Here is a 16,269-nt window from a genome sequence, read left to right as displayed (position 1 = left end):
AAGTGCTATATGAGGACCAGTCCATTTACCATTTACACACACAAACACACAGTTATTAATTGTAAGCCTCAAGAAGAAGAATAAAACATTTTTGAATTTGTTATTGAACAAAGTTGTAATTGCCTCAAGTCAGCTTTTTCCACAAAACAGGACCACAGCAATTAAAAGCACCCTCAGCACACTTGGCACTAATTCTTTGAACCATTAAAATGTCTGCACCTGATGGCCTGAGAGGTCTAATTGGGTTATAGATACTGAGGAAGTCAGAGATCTACTGTTGAGCCAAACCATTGAGGGCTTTACGCACTAATAGAAGGATTTTAAAGGTAATTCTGTACTGAACTGGGGCAGATAAAATGACTTCAAAGTTGGGGTAATGTGTTCAAACTTCTGAGTATGTGTATAGGTTCTGGCTGCATTCTGAACAAGCTACTGATGATTTGGATAATCTGCCAAATAGAGCATTACAGTAGTTTAATTTCCCCAGTATGAATACATGGATTAATTGCTTTGAGCCAGATTCAAAAAAGAATTTCCCAACACAGCATATTTTATTGCATATTTCTAACTATTATTGGATATTTTCCCTCCACAAATTATTAAATCTTCTTTTCTGTTTTTGTCTTTAAATAACAATTTTAAAGAGAGAATTCTTGGTATTAGCAGTAGAAAGTTTTTATAATTTCTTTTATAAAGAAAACTAGTAAGACTGCACACTGAAAATACTGTCAAAATAAAAAGCCCTGCATTCATTTTTAGTCGAAAATGATCTTTGAACAGTTTATTTTCAGCAAAAAGTTATTCCATAGCTTTTAGTATTACAGCATATGATGCACACACACATTAAAATAAGTACCAACGAGAATACTGCCTATGCCTTAGGTTAAAATGGCTCTTCCTACCAACCCATGATACCAATCCCTACTTAAACAAGAGACGCACCAGAAGAGAACTGCTCACCACATGTAATCACTGTGTTATCTCTGACCTGAAAAAGCTTGAACCTTTCAATAAGCTGTTCTCACAGTAGACTGTATAATCATTATTGATTTGGCATCCTACCCTAGGCTACACAGTGAACCATGGCAAGAAGACTAAGAAAAAACTTGCAGCTCCAGACATCAGTCTCACTCTTGACCGCAGTGAAGGTTCTCTTCTCTCTGACGAGCTGGATGAAAGCACAGAGCTAGACCTCAGTGACATGGACACGCCTTCGGACAACAGCAATGAATTTGAATGGGAAGGTAGGAATTTTATATAATGCAGAGATTAATTAAAAATATTGGTCTGGTACTTGGTAACCTTTAACCCTCATTTTTTTCACTTTGCTTATTTAAAGGCAGATGTTAAACATCGTCTTTTAGATCAGGCCTAATTAGGATATTATTTTCACAACAAACAGAAGCTTTCCAGTCTTTTTTTTTTTTTAAATTTCTGGGTTCTTGTGTCCATGTGCATTTTTCTTCCTGTATGTTTTACAGGTTTGCTTAGGCAGCTGACTGCCTGCAGTGTGGTTAAAATATGCTTTGTTGTTTTTTGTTTCCACACTGCTGCCTTCCTCTTTTTCACTTGGAAGAATTGTTTCCATTCTCTGCCTGGAAACAGGCTGCAGAACAGCAACAGGTTTCTCTCTTCCTGGTGGTAAGGTCTTTTGGACAGCTGTCTTTTATTGTTCAAACAAATCAAGATTTTTTTTTTGTTTGGTTTTTTGTTTGGTTTGTTTTGTTCCTCCCCACCATATTTCAAACCCTTTCATTTTTACTTAATATATTTGATTCCCCTCCCCCTTTCTTTCAATTGTTCCTGTTTGAGTAAACAATAGCAGGTTATCACTTAATGGTGAAATTGTTGGCCATTTTGTCCTGTTTGATTATCAGTTATTCAGTGAGACAATTTAAAAGCATTGAAATTTCAGAGAATGACTACTGGAACAAGAAAACTTCATTGATCTCTGTACGAAAATTGATTTGTCACAGTTGCTTAACACAGTAATAAAAGAGTAAATGCCTTAAGCATAAAACTTAAATTAAACTTGTATTAAGTTATATTGTTCCAAAATCAGACAAGACATGAGACCAGACAATTAGAATTAAATTAAATTGAGAAGATTTTGGTCCTCTTCACACAAACACACTCAAGTTTGTCCGTTTGATTTAATCTCACGGTTTGATAAGTTTTGATTTGCTTGTTGCATGCTTGATATCATGTGATCATGTGAGTACTTTCCTTGATGTCTGCGTCATGATGAACTTGACATCCTGCACAACATGCAGCTATACTGTAAATCTTACAAACGATCCTCAGACATCCTTGGGCATTTGAGGAAATGCAGCACTCTACAGTAGCAGTGTGTTTTGCTTTTGCTTTCCCACAGGAAATTATGAATTTTCTCCCCAGAAAAAGTGAAGTGGGCATATGGAATTGAGGATGTGAATGTCGGTGTTGATTCAGAGAAAGAACATCCCTCAAGATACACAAGATTAAAGCAAGGAACTAAATGTGCATATGATTTGAAAGTTAAAATACAAATTATCAAGTGATCTCAAAATTGCATCACATTTGATCAAAAAGAATCTGATTTGAATCACGTGCTAAGTTTGCAGCATTCAAGCTGTTAGTTTAACTTGCCTCTTCTCCTTCAGATGATCTTCCTAAGCCAAAACCCACAGAACTACTACAGAAGGGCGTGGAGTCAGTTCACGAGTATTCGGCCTCTGAGGAGAGGGAAGACAGTCGACGCTGGAAGATGCTTCGTATTGGAGACCAGGACCACAGAGTGGACATGAAGGCCATTGAACCTTACAAGAGAGTCATCAGCCATGGAGGTCAGTACCACTGAAGTACCTCTAGTAGCAAGTCTTGAAACTTTACATACAATTTGGCAGCAGCTCACTGTACTTATTAGAAGTCTTATTTTTAAGGCCCTCTGTAAATAAATTCTGAGTGATTCCTAATCTTAATTTCAGCAGCAGCCAGGACATGAAAACTACATTTATAGAGTCATCAGTGAAATCTGACAACAAAGACACTTAGGTATATCTGCCCCAGCTTGAGGCTTAAAAAGCTTTCATCACACAGGTTGCACTTTTACAAAACGTTGATTCACAAGATTATGGCTTCATTAACGGTTAAATCCAGTGATGACACAATCAAAGCCATAGTCTGGCTCCTCCCACCAGAGCAAAGAACAAATGCCATGCTAATTGATGTTATAGACACAGTAAGCCAGAAAAAATGTTATGATTGGCTCATATTTTACTCGATCGGTTCTTTGGAGGCAGCAGCGGATGAATGCAGGATGAATATACTGTATTACACTTTTGACATGATTCAATCACTGTGTGTATTCACAGTATGAATTCCTTTTTTTTTTTTCCTGTCAAAGCTTTTTAATATTAAAAAATTACTTTGTGGCATTTGAATCTCTCATTGCAGGTTACTATGGAGACGGTTTGAATGCCATAATTGTGTTTGCTGTGTGCTTTATGCCGGAGAGCAATCAGCCAAATTACAGATACATCATGGAGAATTTATTCAAGTGAGTTTTTATTTGAAATTTAGTTTCATCACGCATTTTAGAGAGCTGTGTCTGATGGGATATTCTTGTTTCAGGTACGTCATTGGCACACTGGAGCTTTTGGTTGCTGAGAACTATATGATTGTGTATTTAAACGGGGCGACGTCTCGGAAGAAGATGCCAACTGTTGGCTGGCTTAGAAAGTGCTATCAGCAGATTGATAGGAGGTGAGCGAGTTGCACAACTTGGAACACTGGTTTTTAAAAGACAGACAATATGAGAACGTAGATATTTGGGTCACTTCAGACAAATAAGCATCAGATGGTAACACCTGTCCTCACTCTTCTGTACAGGCTACGGAAGAACCTGAAATCCTTGATAATCGTACACCCCTCTTGGTTTATTCGCACCCTGCTGGCACTCACCAAACCTTTCATAAGGTAACTGTAATGTTAAAAAGGTAATTAAAAATCAAAGACATTCGTGGTGTAGTCTCTTTATTCTGACTGTTTTTGATTTTTTTTTTTTTTCCACAGCTCCAAATTTAGTCAGAAAATCAAGTATGTGTACAGCTTGTCAGACCTTGCTGAACTGGTTCCAATGGAGTATGTGTCCATACCAGATTGTATCAAACAGTAAGTATGTGACATATCAACGTCAGAATTTTGATTTAGGCGCTCTGATCACATAAAAAAAGCTTTTTTGTTGCACTGATGTCTGTGTTGCATTATTGTCGTTTTCCTCCATGGTAAGGGTAGGCCGTAAGTTAGCTGTGTCCCACTGACCTAAATGTGAACACTGCGTCATTAAACAGGAGATACTGTACAAAGCCCATAAGCATTATTATTATTATATATGCATGATTCAATGTTACGATGGCAAAATGTTGTCACGTCACTACATATTGCTTCCAGTGTATACAAAGCTTAAGTAATTGTTTTGTAAGTATTCTATAAGCTGCTGTTAAATATTGTAATCTTCATTTCTTTGCTAATACGCATAATTTTTGAGCTGCACTACAAATTACTCATACTGTCTTCATCTTTGAGTCTCTGCACGTGACAAATCTTGTATTGTCACGCCATTTAAAAAGGCAGCACAAATAACTCATCTTGACTCAGTGAACCTCAGTAAAATGTTTTTCTCTTTTGGATCTGTGGTTGCTGTCGGCTGTGTGTTTCTTCTTCTGCCTAACCCGATTTCCCTGCCCCCTTCTTAAGGTTTGACGAGGAAAAAAATAGGAAAAGCCGTAAAAGGTATATGCACTTTCACCCAGGGTCAGTTTCCGCATCTTCTGCATTATAAAACTAACAGAGAAATGATGAGTTGGCTTTCAGAAACGCACCAAGACACCTTTCTTTCTTCTGCATTTTCATAGTTGGATGATTTCCAGTTACTGCTTGTCCTGAATCAACAGCTTTCCTCTTCAATGCCCCATATGTTCATCTGATTTGATTCAGGATTTACCTTCCTAATTAACAGATTGAGAGTACATTTTTTTGGTCTCCAAAAAATAGGTGACTTGGTGATTATTTAACCAACTAAATATTTTCTGAGCCACTTTTGTGAAGATCATCCCCAAAAAACTATTGTGTTTACATTTATTACCTCAAAGTATATCAGCTACCTTAAAATTGTTTTCAGCACTTTATAGTTTTGTTTGTTTTTTAAAGCTGCAGAGCGTGCTTGCTCACAGCTTATACTAGCTGTCACAAGTCATAACTTCACAAGCTATATGAAGATAAGGTTTCGAGGAAGCTGAATGTGTTGCTGCTTGTTGAGGTAAAAAAAAGCCAGGGCATTAAGTTGCACTTACTCGCATTTATCTTGTGAAAAACAGGCTCATATTTTGAGGAGGTTGATGTTTGGTAAGTTTGTTCGCGTGTACAAATGAATGGGGTCAGTAAGGAAGTAGCTTGCCTTAGTCACTGTGGTTTTTTGGTTGCACTGCAGCCGTGTCCTCACATGGTTTAGTAACTGGCTCTCACTGAACACACGGTTTGTTCACTCTCACAGCTCTTTGCATGACTCACTGCTTTCCCGCTGCCTGCTGACTTTTGGTAATTGCCACCTCTTTCAGTCTTAATATTCTGCTTATTGTTGATTCAACAATGACCACTCAGGAAGAAATGGTATTCAGCAAGACAAATGCTTTTCTGGCAATATTAAATATATTTTTACTGCTAAAGTAGAAGCCAAAGTAGAAATTTTTCACTTTTCAGTGGAAACAGGAAACTTGTTACGATACAGCTGGTACTGATCTTTGTACTGATCAGACATTTTAAGAAGTTGCATGTATACAAATTATATATACATGTATATATAATATATACAAATTGGGATTTGTATATATTTTAGTGTTTTACATTTTTTTAAATTGGGCAAATTGGTCCAGTGAGTCTGATCATTTTTATACATTCCTGTGTATAGAAATAATCCTGACACCAAAAAATCCCATTTTGATGGTGTTACAGATTTTGTACAGTTTTAATGACCACTAAATCTGTCTGCAGAATCGATCAGGACATGCACGGCAAAACGGAGAGCGCAGCTGCTACTGTCCCGGAGTGACCTGGCTCACGCTTCGAGACGTGGAAAGGAACGATGAAGAATGTTGAGGACTGCAGCCATTCATGTTTGTTTTCTGGGTGATGGGACTGGAGGCTTCTTTGCATCAAGAAAGTGCCTTTTTGAAATGATGCTGCCTGTTACATGTTGGAACTTTTTTTTTTTTTTCTTTTTGCTGCATTTCTGTGTCAACCAGTTTGATCTGCAGCACTGTGTCCACATGCTGTCATAAACGTTTTAATCCTTTTTTAGTTACTCCTGTATCTCATGTCAAACTAAGCGCATTGGTTTTCCTGTAGCTACTGGTGTATGTACACTATTTGAGGCACTCTTGTTACAAGTGGTTGATGCATGTTCTACTTTATTACAGTTAAAATTATATATTTATATTCAAAAGGTGTCAAAGGAAATAAATTAATATATTTTTATGATGGATCTGATTTTAAACTGCGTATTAGGTCACTGACTCACTGAGTGGCATTGGATAGAACACGTTTAATGGCATCTTGTTCACTGTTCACTGCTGATGTTCTCTGTTAAAATCCTGCCTGGGGAAAGTAAATCTTTGTTTTTATTTTATCTTTTTTTTTTTCTATCTTTTTTGTTTTTTGGTCCCTCACTTGAATGTACTGTTTTTGCTTGAGGGTGAACACTTGTGAAAGAAACTATCTGAACCAAGGATGTAGGTCTTTATTTTCTCATTTCCTTCAAAGTAAAGCCATGGATCCATTCTGATTGCTTTGAATCTTTTATTATTGTTGTTATTATTAGTTTTAAATCTTTTTTTAATGCAAAATTTTCAGGAATATCAAGATAGTTTTTGCACTACAATAGTTCTGTAGTGGTCAAAAGTATGTTTGGCAGGAAATGAGAATATACAAAAACAAAAACACACTATAAGGCAACGTCCACTCAGCTATTAATTGTATATATGGAAATACAAATGTAGCCTAATGCAGTTGTTCTGCAATAAATGTGCTAAGTTAACTACCTGGTAATTGCAAGGACAAAATTAGAGAAACCTGTTTAAATGCAATAAAAATACAATACACTTAAAAAGAAAAGACTCGAATTTTAAATGATCTGTAGTGAAAGTTTAATAGACATACTTTAAGCAATGTTTTTCTCCTTTGCGTGTCTCTTCTGCCATACTTGGGCTCCACTAGATGGCACTGCAATTACAGATTTCACTGACATGAAACTATTAACGCTTTGACAAGAATGACGACAAGAAGGCTTGAAAGAAGTAACAGTGACAGCCACAGGATTTTACATTTACATGACTATTCTGAAAAAAACCTAATTCATCATAGCTGTTCAAAGAGCAGGTTACAACACCTCCCTACATTCTTATCTTTTTAACTCACTAAAGGCAAAAATAAAACCCCCAAAAACATTATATGTAAATCTAGCAATAGCACAGTAACAACCACAGGGTTTTAGGTATTACATGATCCACATTTTAGATGTTTCTCAATATTTTGAGAAAGATTAAGTCATTGCTCAGTTGTTAATGCTGCTTGGCTTTAGGCGACCACTCCAGCTCTCTACCTTCCTTCTCAAATCACATTCTGCTAAAGGCAATGAAAAAAATCTTAATATAAATCTTTATAATAATTTATGTAAATCTCAAAAACTACATTTCAATGCCATGCTATTTACTTAAATAACTCATATATCATAAATTACTCTTTTAAATCATTGTAAGTATTACACAATGGTCACATTTTCCTGATTGGACAGTGGGTCATGGCCTAAAGCTTTGAAACGCAGAACTGATTCCAGACACCTTATGGCAACATCATCAACCTCTGAATCAAACTTATTTGCAAACAGGTGGTGTTGTTTCAGGAGCCATGGGAGGTCACCAACTCCATACACACAAACAGCTCTTTTGTTAACACCAGTGCATGGGTAATATGGGGCTCCCTTATTCATATCTCCTGCTAAATATGACCACTTCACTGTACGAGCCAAAGCTAGCATGTCTGACATGTCATACTTCCCATTTTGGGGCACTGACCCGGGAACAGAGGGCATCCTCTGTAGGGTGGCCCACAAGTGCTCATCAGGGCTGTATGTGTCCTTCTCCCACTCCAGAAACTTCTGAACCTCACTGTCCTTCATCACATGTTCCACAAAAGCTCTTGTGACCACAAAGTAGGCATTTCCTGAGAACATGGGGATGCTGATTGGTGGGTCACCTTTCCTCACATTTGTGTTGATAACACTGTTTGTGATATTGTGGTGATACTGCCAACGACGTTTCTTGGAGCCAGAAGTCGCTTCAGACTCCATGCTGTTCCTCCCATTGAGAAACTTCAGTGCCCTCACCATCTCTCTGTTTGTTTTGATGGGGAAGTCTGTCCCACAGGTGTTAAGCAGGTACCTCCAGTTGATGTGAGTATTTAGCAGATCTTCCATGCAATTCAGATCTGCCTGTACTCTGAACCACGAGGCATATACCACTCTTACTAATTTACTGGCTACAAACACATTGGGAAAGCATGAAGCAATCGCACCCACAGCCTTCTTGAATGTTGCAGAGGATTTCTGGTCCACGTGTACACAGTAGATGTTCTGAGGAGCATAAACAGCTCGTAGAAGCCGCTCAAACATCTCAATCTTGTCATGGATCACCATGGAGTATGCAATGGGGAAATCTTTCTCTTCATCACTGAGAGGAACTGTGATGAAACCTCTTTTTTCAATGTAAGCTTTACAGTTCACTGTTGCATTAATGTAGAAGTCCTCAGAAAAAACATTCTTCTTTTGCCTGGATGACAGAAGCCCTTCTAATTCACCTTCCTTACCTTTCACATCACCAGTGATAATAGCTGAACAACCAGGCAGATCAGCTGAGAACTGAGGAGATATTTGCAGATCAGATGGTGACTGCTCATCAGAGCCAAATCCCCAAAGAGTGAAAGAAAGGAACAAAACCATCAAGATAAGAAAAAGAGCTCTTAACATACGACCATTTGTAAAATACATATCCTTGTTTGAAGGGGACTGCCACACAGGTGACTTTGTCTTCACTGCAGGTTACAGTTCGACTAAATGGTGAGAGGCTGCACTGTTTCATTAAATAAGGAGGTGTGTCAAGCTAAGGCGGAGACAATAAAAACATTACCTGGAAGGTTATGCTTATTACGTCTTACAGCATCAGCAGTGCTGATGTCACTGATACACCAGTGGAAATTCAAACAGATTATATTTTCAGGATGACAGTTTATAACACGCTGGTGTGTTTCAAGGTGTACTGAGTGCATCAATTAGAAATATTTTATTTCTATTTACAACAAATCATGCAAACTTCACTTACAAATTTAATATCAGGTTGAAAAAAATATATACATTCACACAAACTTGTAACTTTTCAGACATTACTCGCATGTCTAAGAAATTGCATTATACAGATACGGGCACTCCATAGAGGAAATATTCACCTGAAGTCGAAAGAAACCTACCAAAGCAAATTAACTCTGCATTCTCTTTTGATCATTAACTATTTTAACTTTGACTACTTGTCCGTCTTAATACTGAGCATCCATGATACATACCTCACGGTGAGCTGTCGATGCATCTGAGGCATTAACATTTTGATCATAGAATTTAAAAAACACAAGAAAACAATGTCGCAGTACCAACCACAGGCTTTTAGATATTACATGACTGATATGTTAGTCGATGTTTATTAATATTTTGACAAAAGATGGACTCTCTCATAGCTCAAATATTAATGCTGAATGGCTTTAGGACCTTTGCTTCATGTCACTCCATGTCTCTGCCTTCATGTTACCTCATCACATCACTATCAAAGGCAATGAAAAAAAATCTTAATATAAATCTTTATAATAATTTATTTAAATCTCAAAAACCAAATATCAATGCCATGATATTTACTTGATTTGATATACCTTTAGTCCCACAAGGGGAAATTTCATAACTTGAATATAATAAATTACACTTTTAAATCATTGTAAGTATTACACAATGGTCACATTTTCCTGATTGGACAGTGGGTCATGGCCTAAAGCTTTGAAACGCAGGACTGATTCCAGACACCTTATGGCAACATCGTCAACCTCTGGATCAAACTTATTTGCAAACAGGTGGTGTTGTTTCAGGAGCCATGGGAGGTCACCAACTCCATACACACAAACAGCTCTTCTGTAAACACCAGTGCATGGGTAATATGGGGCTCCCTTAGTCATATCTCCTGCTGAATACCACCAATTCACTGCACGAGCCAAAGCTACCATATCTGACATGTCATACTTCCCATTTTGGGGCACTGACCCGGGAACAGAGGGCATCCTCTGTAGGGTGGCCCACAAGTGCTCATCAGGGCTGTATGTGTCCTTCTCCCACTCCAGAAACTTCTGAACCTCACTGTCCTTCATCACATGTTCCACAAAAGCTCTTGTGACCACAAAGTAGGCATTTCCTGAGAACATGGGGATGCTGATTGGTGGGTCACCTTTCCAGACATTTGTGTTGATAACACTGTTTGTGATATTGTGATGATACTGCCAACGACGTTTCTTGTGTCCAGGAGTGGCTTCAGACTCCATGCTGTTCCTCCCATTGAGAAACTTCAGTGCCCTCACCATCTCTCTGTTTGTTTTGATGGGGAAGTCTGTCCCACAGGTGTTAAGCAGGTACCTCCAGTTGATGTGAGTATTTAGCAGATCTTTCATGCAATTCAGATCTGCCTGTACTCTGAACCACGAGGCATATACCACTCTTTCTAATTTACTGGCTACAAACACATTGGGAAAGCATGAAGCAATCGCAGCCACAGCGTGCCTGAATGTTGCAGAGGATTTCTTGTCCACGTGTACACAGTAGATGTTCTGAGGAGCATAAACAGCTCGTAGAAGCCGCTCAAACATCTCAATTTTCTCATGGATCACCATGGAGTATGCAATGGGGAAATCTTTCTCTTCATCACTGAGAGGAACTGTGATGAAACCTCTTTTTTCAATGTAAGCTTTACAGTTCACTGTTGCATTAATGTAGAAGTCCTCAGAAAAAACATTCTTCTTTTGCCTGGATGACAGAAGCCCTTCTAATTCACCTTCCTTACCTTTCACATCACCAGTGATAATAGCTGAACAACCAGGCAGATCAGCTGAGAACTGAGGAGATATTTGCAGATCAGATGGTGACTGCTCATCAGAGCCAAATCCCCAAAGAGTGAAAGAAAGGAACAAAACCATCAAGATAAGAAAAAGAGCTCTTAACATACGACCCTTTGTGAAATACATATCCATCTTTGAAAGGGACTGCCACACAGGTGACTTTGTCTTCAGTGCAGGTTACAGTTCGACTAAATGGTGAGAGGCTGCACCGTGGGGAGGTGTGTCAAGCTAAGGCGGAGACAATAAAAATATTACCTGGAAGGTTATGCTTATTACATCTTACAGCATCAGCAGTGCTGATGTCACTGATACACCAGTGGAAATTCAAACAGATTATATTTTCAGGATGACAGTTTATAACACGCTGGTGTGTTTCAAGGTGTACTGAGTCAATCGGTTAGAAAAGATTTTATTTCTATTTACAATAAATCATGCAAACTTCACTTACAAATTTAATATCAGGTTGAAAAAAATCTATACATTCACACAAACTTGTAACTTTTCAGACATTACTCGCGTGTCTAAGAAATTGCATTATACAGATACGGGCACTCCATAGAGGAAATATTCACCTGAAGTCGAAAGAAACATACCAAAGCAAATTAACTCTGCATTCTCTTTTGATCATTAACTATTTTAACTTTGACTACTTGTCCGTCTTGATACTGTGGATCCATGATACATACCTCAGTTAGGGTGAGCTGTCGATGCATCTGAGGCTGTGATAGCTGCACTTACAGCCACACAGTGGTAATACCCACCATGTTAGTGTAGAGGCTTATAAGTAACATTGCATTCACATTTGTCTTTCTTTAAATATAGGAATTAATTTACAGGACAATAAATAACTGGTTTTGGTTTAGAATTAATTCACATATCCACATAACACTGCATTCTAAAATAAGTGCTCACATTTTAGTTTACACTGGTATGTATGATTAATCTTTTGTTTTCTGAGTTACCTTAGTTGCAGCTGCTCCAATCCCTTGATTGAGGAGCCAAGAGGTGGAAAAGGGGCGGAGCAAGCTTTGATGGAAGACTGCAAATTGGTTCATTCCATAACTCGGGACCATGGGGGGGAACTGGAGTTCATTATGTTCGGTTTAGTTAGGTTTTGTGTGTTTTACCCCTTCTCGTGTTTTTGTGGGCTGATCAGCCACTATTTAAGTTTCTCCTTTGTCTCGTTAAGTTAGGTCAGTTTGTTTGAGTTATCAGTAGTGTTGTCAACTTTGAGTAGAGTTCTGTTATTTCGATCTTTTTTATGGGCCCAAGATTTTGATTCTTTTTGTATGATTTAACCGATTATGTTTTGGGGTTAAATAAAAAATCCTTTTTTTTCCCTTTTTTTTGGACTTTAACCTGTGCCTAAGTTTCTTTCGCTGCTCGGTCCATCACAGAGGCATTAACATTTTGATCCTAAAATTAAAAACACAACAAAACAGTGGCACAGTAACAACCACAGGCTTTTACATATTACATGACTGATATGTTAGTCGATGTTTCTTAATATTTTGACAAAAGATGGACTCTCTCATAGCTTAAGTATTAATGCTGCATGGCTTTTGGACCTTTGCTTCGTGTCACTCCATGTCTCTGCCTTCCTGTTACCTCATCACATCACTATCTATTAAAGGCAATGAAAAAAATCTAAATATAAATCTTTATAATAGTTTATTTAAATCTCAAAAACTACATATCAATGCCATGATATTTACTTAAATAACTCGAATATCATAAATTACACTTTTAAATCATTGTAAGTATTAAACAATGGTCACATTTTCCTGAGTGAACAATGGGTCATGGCCTAAAGCTTTGAAACGCAAGACTGATTCCAGACACCTTATGGCAACATCATCAACCTCTAGATCAAACTTGTTTGTAAACAGGTGGTGTTGTTTCAGGAGCCATGGGAGGTCACCAACTCCATACACAAACAGATCTTCTGTAAACGCAGAGGATTGCAGAGAATTTCTTGTCCACGTGTACACAGTAGATGTTCTGAGGAGCATAAACAGCTCGTAGAAGCCGCTCAAACATCTCAATCTTGTCATGGATCACCATGGAGTATGCAATGGGGAAATCTTTCTCTTCCTCACTGAGAGGAACTGTGATGAAACCTCTTTTTTCAATGTATGCTTGACAGTTCACTGTTGCATTAATGTAGAAGTCCTCAGAAAAAATATTCTTCTTTCTCCTGGATGACAGAAGCCCTTCTAATTCACCTTCATTACCTTTCACATGTCCAGTGATAATAGCTGAACAAGCTCAGTCCCTCCAAGGTATTTAGGCCCATCTCCCCTCACCACACTCCCTGCCAGTAGCTGATGCCCTCAGACGTTGGCGTGTTGGTGGTTCTTGGTGTCCGGGGCTGAGCGCTCAGGTATGTACCGGCTCACTCCTGGTGGCTGCTTGGCAGAGCCTGGTGCCCGTGGCTCGGTTGGGCCCCTTCCAGGGGGGTAGGGAGCCCTCAGGCCTCTGGGCCTGGGCTCAGTCCACTCTGGCGCAGCTGGCTGCTGGCAGCCCCCTCTGGCTTCTGCTCCGTGGCTGCTAGGTGACCCCTCATCTGGGGCTCTCCTCAGCTCTTCCCAGGAGGGTGGCATGGTTGCCCCTCTGATGGTCCTCCTTGGGCTCTCACACTCTGGGGCCTCTGGATGTCTAGGGCTTGGATCTTCTCCATGCCTGCCTCATGCCCTGGGGGACGGGGCTATTGCTCCCTATACCCTCTAGCAGATCGTTAATTGGAGAAACCTTTTGAATACAACATCTTGATGCATGCTCAATCATCCAGGTTAGTAAATCCCCAAAGTTTGATTCTGTTCATCTGGACGTAGCGTTTTCAGTAGGAGAAACGTTTCATCACTCATCCAAGTGACTTCTTCAGTCTCAGCTGACTGCAGGTTTCCCCACTCTTATAAACAGTACATTGCATAATGACTGAAACTAGCACCGCTGAAGGAACAATGGGCTGGGAGGTCACTTCCTTGATCATTAATATGCAATGAGTTTATAAGACTCATTGCATATATATATAAGACAATATTTAGTGTTTACTGTTATTTACACTTAGCTAGATTATTGCGAGGGTGTTGTGTTTATTATGTTGCTCTCTTTTTTGCTTGTTTTCTCTTTTTTTCTTCTCTCAACAGGTGATCCAGGTGATTTTTTTAAAGTGCCCTTTCTCACTGTCCCCGTCACTGTAAATTACATATCCTTGTTTGAAGGGGACTGCCACACAGGTGACTTTGTCTTCAGTGCAGATTACAGTTTGACTAAATGGTTAGAGGCCGCACTGTTTCATTACATGAAGTATGTAAAACTCAAGTGTGAAAAACCTAAAAAAATTCCTAGACTGTTTTGCCTGTTGCATAGTTCAGCATCAACACTACCGATGCCACTGACTGACTAGTGCTGAATGCAATCAGATAACATTACCAAGAAGAGAGAGTATAATGCAGTTCTGTGTTTCAGGGTTTTCTACGGGTGTAAATTAGAAAGGACTTTCTACTTACAACAAACAACGCAAACTTCACTTATAATAAATTACACTTTTAAATCATTGTAAGTATTACACAATGGTCACATTTTCCTGATTGGACAGTGGGTCATGGCCTAAAGCTTTGAAACGCAAGATTGATTCCAGACACCTTATGGCAACATCATCAACCTCTGGATCAAACTTATTTGCAAACAGGTGGTGTTGTTTCAGGAGCCATGGGAGGTCACCAACTCCATACACACAAACAGAATGTCTGTAAACACCAGTGCATGGGTAATATGGGGCTCCCTTATTCATATCTCCTGCTGAATACGACCACTTCACTGCACGAGCCAAAGCTAGCATGTCTGACATGTCATACTTCCCATTTTGGGGCACTGACCCGGGAACAGAGGGCATCCTCTGTAGGGTGGCCCACAAGTGCTCATCAGGGCTGTATGTGTCCTTCTCCCACTCCAGAAACTTCTGAACCTCACTGTCCTTCATCACATGTTCCACAAAAGCTCTTGTGACCACAAAGTAGGCATTTCCTGAGAACATGGGGATGCTGATTGGTGGGGCACTTTTCCAGACATATGTGCCGATAACTTTGTTGGTGACTTTGTGATGATACTGCCAACGACCTTTCTTGCGTGTAGGAGTGGCTTCAGACTCCATGCTGTTCCTCCCATTGAGAAACTTCAGTGCCCTCACCATCTCTCTGTTTGTTTTGATGGGGAAGTCTGTCCCACAGGTGTTAAGCAGGTACCTCCAGTTGATGTGAGTATTTAGCAGATCTTTCATGCAATTCAGATCTGCCTGTACTCTGAACCACGAGGCATATACCACTCTTTCTAATTTACTGGCTACAAACACATTGGGAAAGCATGAAGCAATCGCAGCCACAGCCTTCTTGAATGTTGCAGAGGATTTCTGGTCCACGTGTACACAGTAGATGTTCTGAGGAGCATAAACAGCTCGTAGAAGCCGCTCAAACATCTCAATCTTGTCATGGATCACCATGGAGTATGCAATGGGGAAATCTTTCTCTTCCTCACTGAGAGGAACTGTGATGAAACCTCTTTTTTCAATGTAAGCTTGACAGTCCACAGTTGCATTAATGTAGAAGTCCTCAGAAAAAACATTCTTCTTTTGCCTGGATGACAGAAGCCCTTCTAATTCACATTCCTTGCCTCCGATAAGAGCCAAATTACCAGGCAGATCAGCTGAGAACTGAGGAGGTATTTGCAGATCAGACGATGACTGTTGATCAGAGCCAAATCTCCAAAGAGCGAAAGAAAGGAATAAAACCATAAAGGTAAGAAAAAGATTTCTCAACATACGATGCTTCGTAAAATACATATCCTTGTTTGAAGGGGACTGCCGCACAGGTGACTCTGTCTTCAGTGCAGGTTACAGTTCAACTAAATGGTGAGAGGCTGCACTGTTTCATCACATTAGGAAGTATGTAAAACTAAGGTGTGGAAAACCCAAAATACATTCCTGGAGTTTTTTACCTTTTACAGATTTGTATTCAACTCTACTGATGCCACTCATAG

At 39.2% G+C, this 16,269-nt stretch overlaps 4 protein-coding genes across 11 annotated transcripts in view; 1 reads left to right on the top strand and 3 right to left on the bottom strand.

Annotated features, from left to right (window-relative positions):
- bnip2 (BCL2 interacting protein 2) overlaps positions 1–6,820 on the top strand; it is a 12,356-nt gene extending 5,536 nt beyond the window's left edge. For 3 of the 8 annotated variants that reach the window (XM_025909387.1, XM_005470716.4, XM_005470715.4), the window contains 8 exons: positions 1,068–1,244; positions 2,643–2,825; positions 3,436–3,538; positions 3,613–3,744; positions 3,871–3,957; positions 4,054–4,152; positions 4,738–4,794; positions 6,031–6,820. In XM_025909387.1, the coding sequence (XP_025765172.1) occupies positions 1,068–1,244; positions 2,643–2,825; positions 3,436–3,538; positions 3,613–3,744; positions 3,871–3,957; positions 4,054–4,152; positions 4,738–4,794; positions 6,031–6,088 (896 nt within the window). In that variant the 3' untranslated portion in view covers positions 6,089–6,820. Of the gene's footprint in view, positions 1–1,067; positions 1,245–2,642; positions 2,826–3,435; positions 3,539–3,612; positions 3,745–3,870; positions 3,958–4,053; positions 4,157–4,737; positions 4,795–5,357; positions 5,386–6,030 lie in introns of those variants that run through there. The other 5 variants (XM_013268588.3, XM_005470719.4, XM_005470718.4 and 2 more) reach the window with 5 other exon arrangements.
- On the bottom strand, positions 6,616–13,994 carry LOC109202908 (beta-1,3-galactosyl-O-glycosyl-glycoprotein beta-1,6-N-acetylglucosaminyltransferase 3-like). The gene is made up of 2 exons (XM_019361628.2): positions 13,229–13,994; positions 6,616–8,660 (listed from the first exon to the last, which is right to left on the bottom strand). The coding sequence occupies exons 1-2, from the start codon at positions 13,294–13,296 to the stop codon at positions 7,796–7,798; spliced, it is 933 nt and encodes a 310-aa protein (XP_019217173.1). The 5' UTR covers positions 13,297–13,994; the 3' UTR covers positions 6,616–7,795.
- LOC109202907 (beta-1,3-galactosyl-O-glycosyl-glycoprotein beta-1,6-N-acetylglucosaminyltransferase 3-like) lies at positions 6,616–16,269 on the bottom strand. The gene is made up of 2 exons (XM_019361627.2): positions 14,811–16,269; positions 6,616–7,805 (listed from the first exon to the last, which is right to left on the bottom strand). Exons 1-2 carry the CDS (start codon positions 16,070–16,072, stop codon positions 7,796–7,798), a joined length of 1,272 nt encoding a protein of 423 aa, XP_019217172.1. The 5' UTR covers positions 16,073–16,269; the 3' UTR covers positions 6,616–7,795.
- On the bottom strand, positions 9,997–11,397 carry LOC109202906 (beta-1,3-galactosyl-O-glycosyl-glycoprotein beta-1,6-N-acetylglucosaminyltransferase 3-like). Its single transcript, XM_019361626.2, has one exon. The coding sequence runs from the start codon at positions 11,362–11,364 to the stop codon at positions 10,075–10,077; it is 1,290 nt and encodes a 429-aa protein (XP_019217171.1). The 5' UTR covers positions 11,365–11,397; the 3' UTR covers positions 9,997–10,074.

This window comes from Oreochromis niloticus, linkage group LG7 (assembly GCF_001858045.2).
Source record: "Oreochromis niloticus isolate F11D_XX linkage group LG7, O_niloticus_UMD_NMBU, whole genome shotgun sequence".
NCBI classification, from domain to species: Eukaryota; Metazoa; Chordata; class Actinopteri; order Cichliformes; family Cichlidae; genus Oreochromis; species Oreochromis niloticus.
The sequence above is the reverse complement of the archived record's forward strand: the minus strand, read 5'-3'. Positions and strand labels throughout refer to the sequence as shown.

Bases quoted from the DNA above. Each gene is read 5' to 3' on its own strand.
- LOC109202907 (XM_019361627.2), bottom strand. From the start codon at position 16,072: ATGTATTTTACGAAGCATCGTATGTTGAGAAATCTTTTTCTTACCTTT.
- LOC109202908 (XM_019361628.2), bottom strand. From the start codon at position 13,296: ATGGTGATCCATGACAAGATTGAGATGTTTGAGCGGCTTCTACGAGCT. The intron at 8,661-13,228 runs CTACTGTGTACA...TCCTCAGAACAT, and splicing joins GTTTATGCTCCTCAGAACAT to CTACTGTGTACACGTGGACC.
- LOC109202906 (XM_019361626.2), bottom strand. From the start codon at position 11,364: ATGGATATGTATTTCACAAAGGGTCGTATGTTAAGAGCTCTTTTTCTT.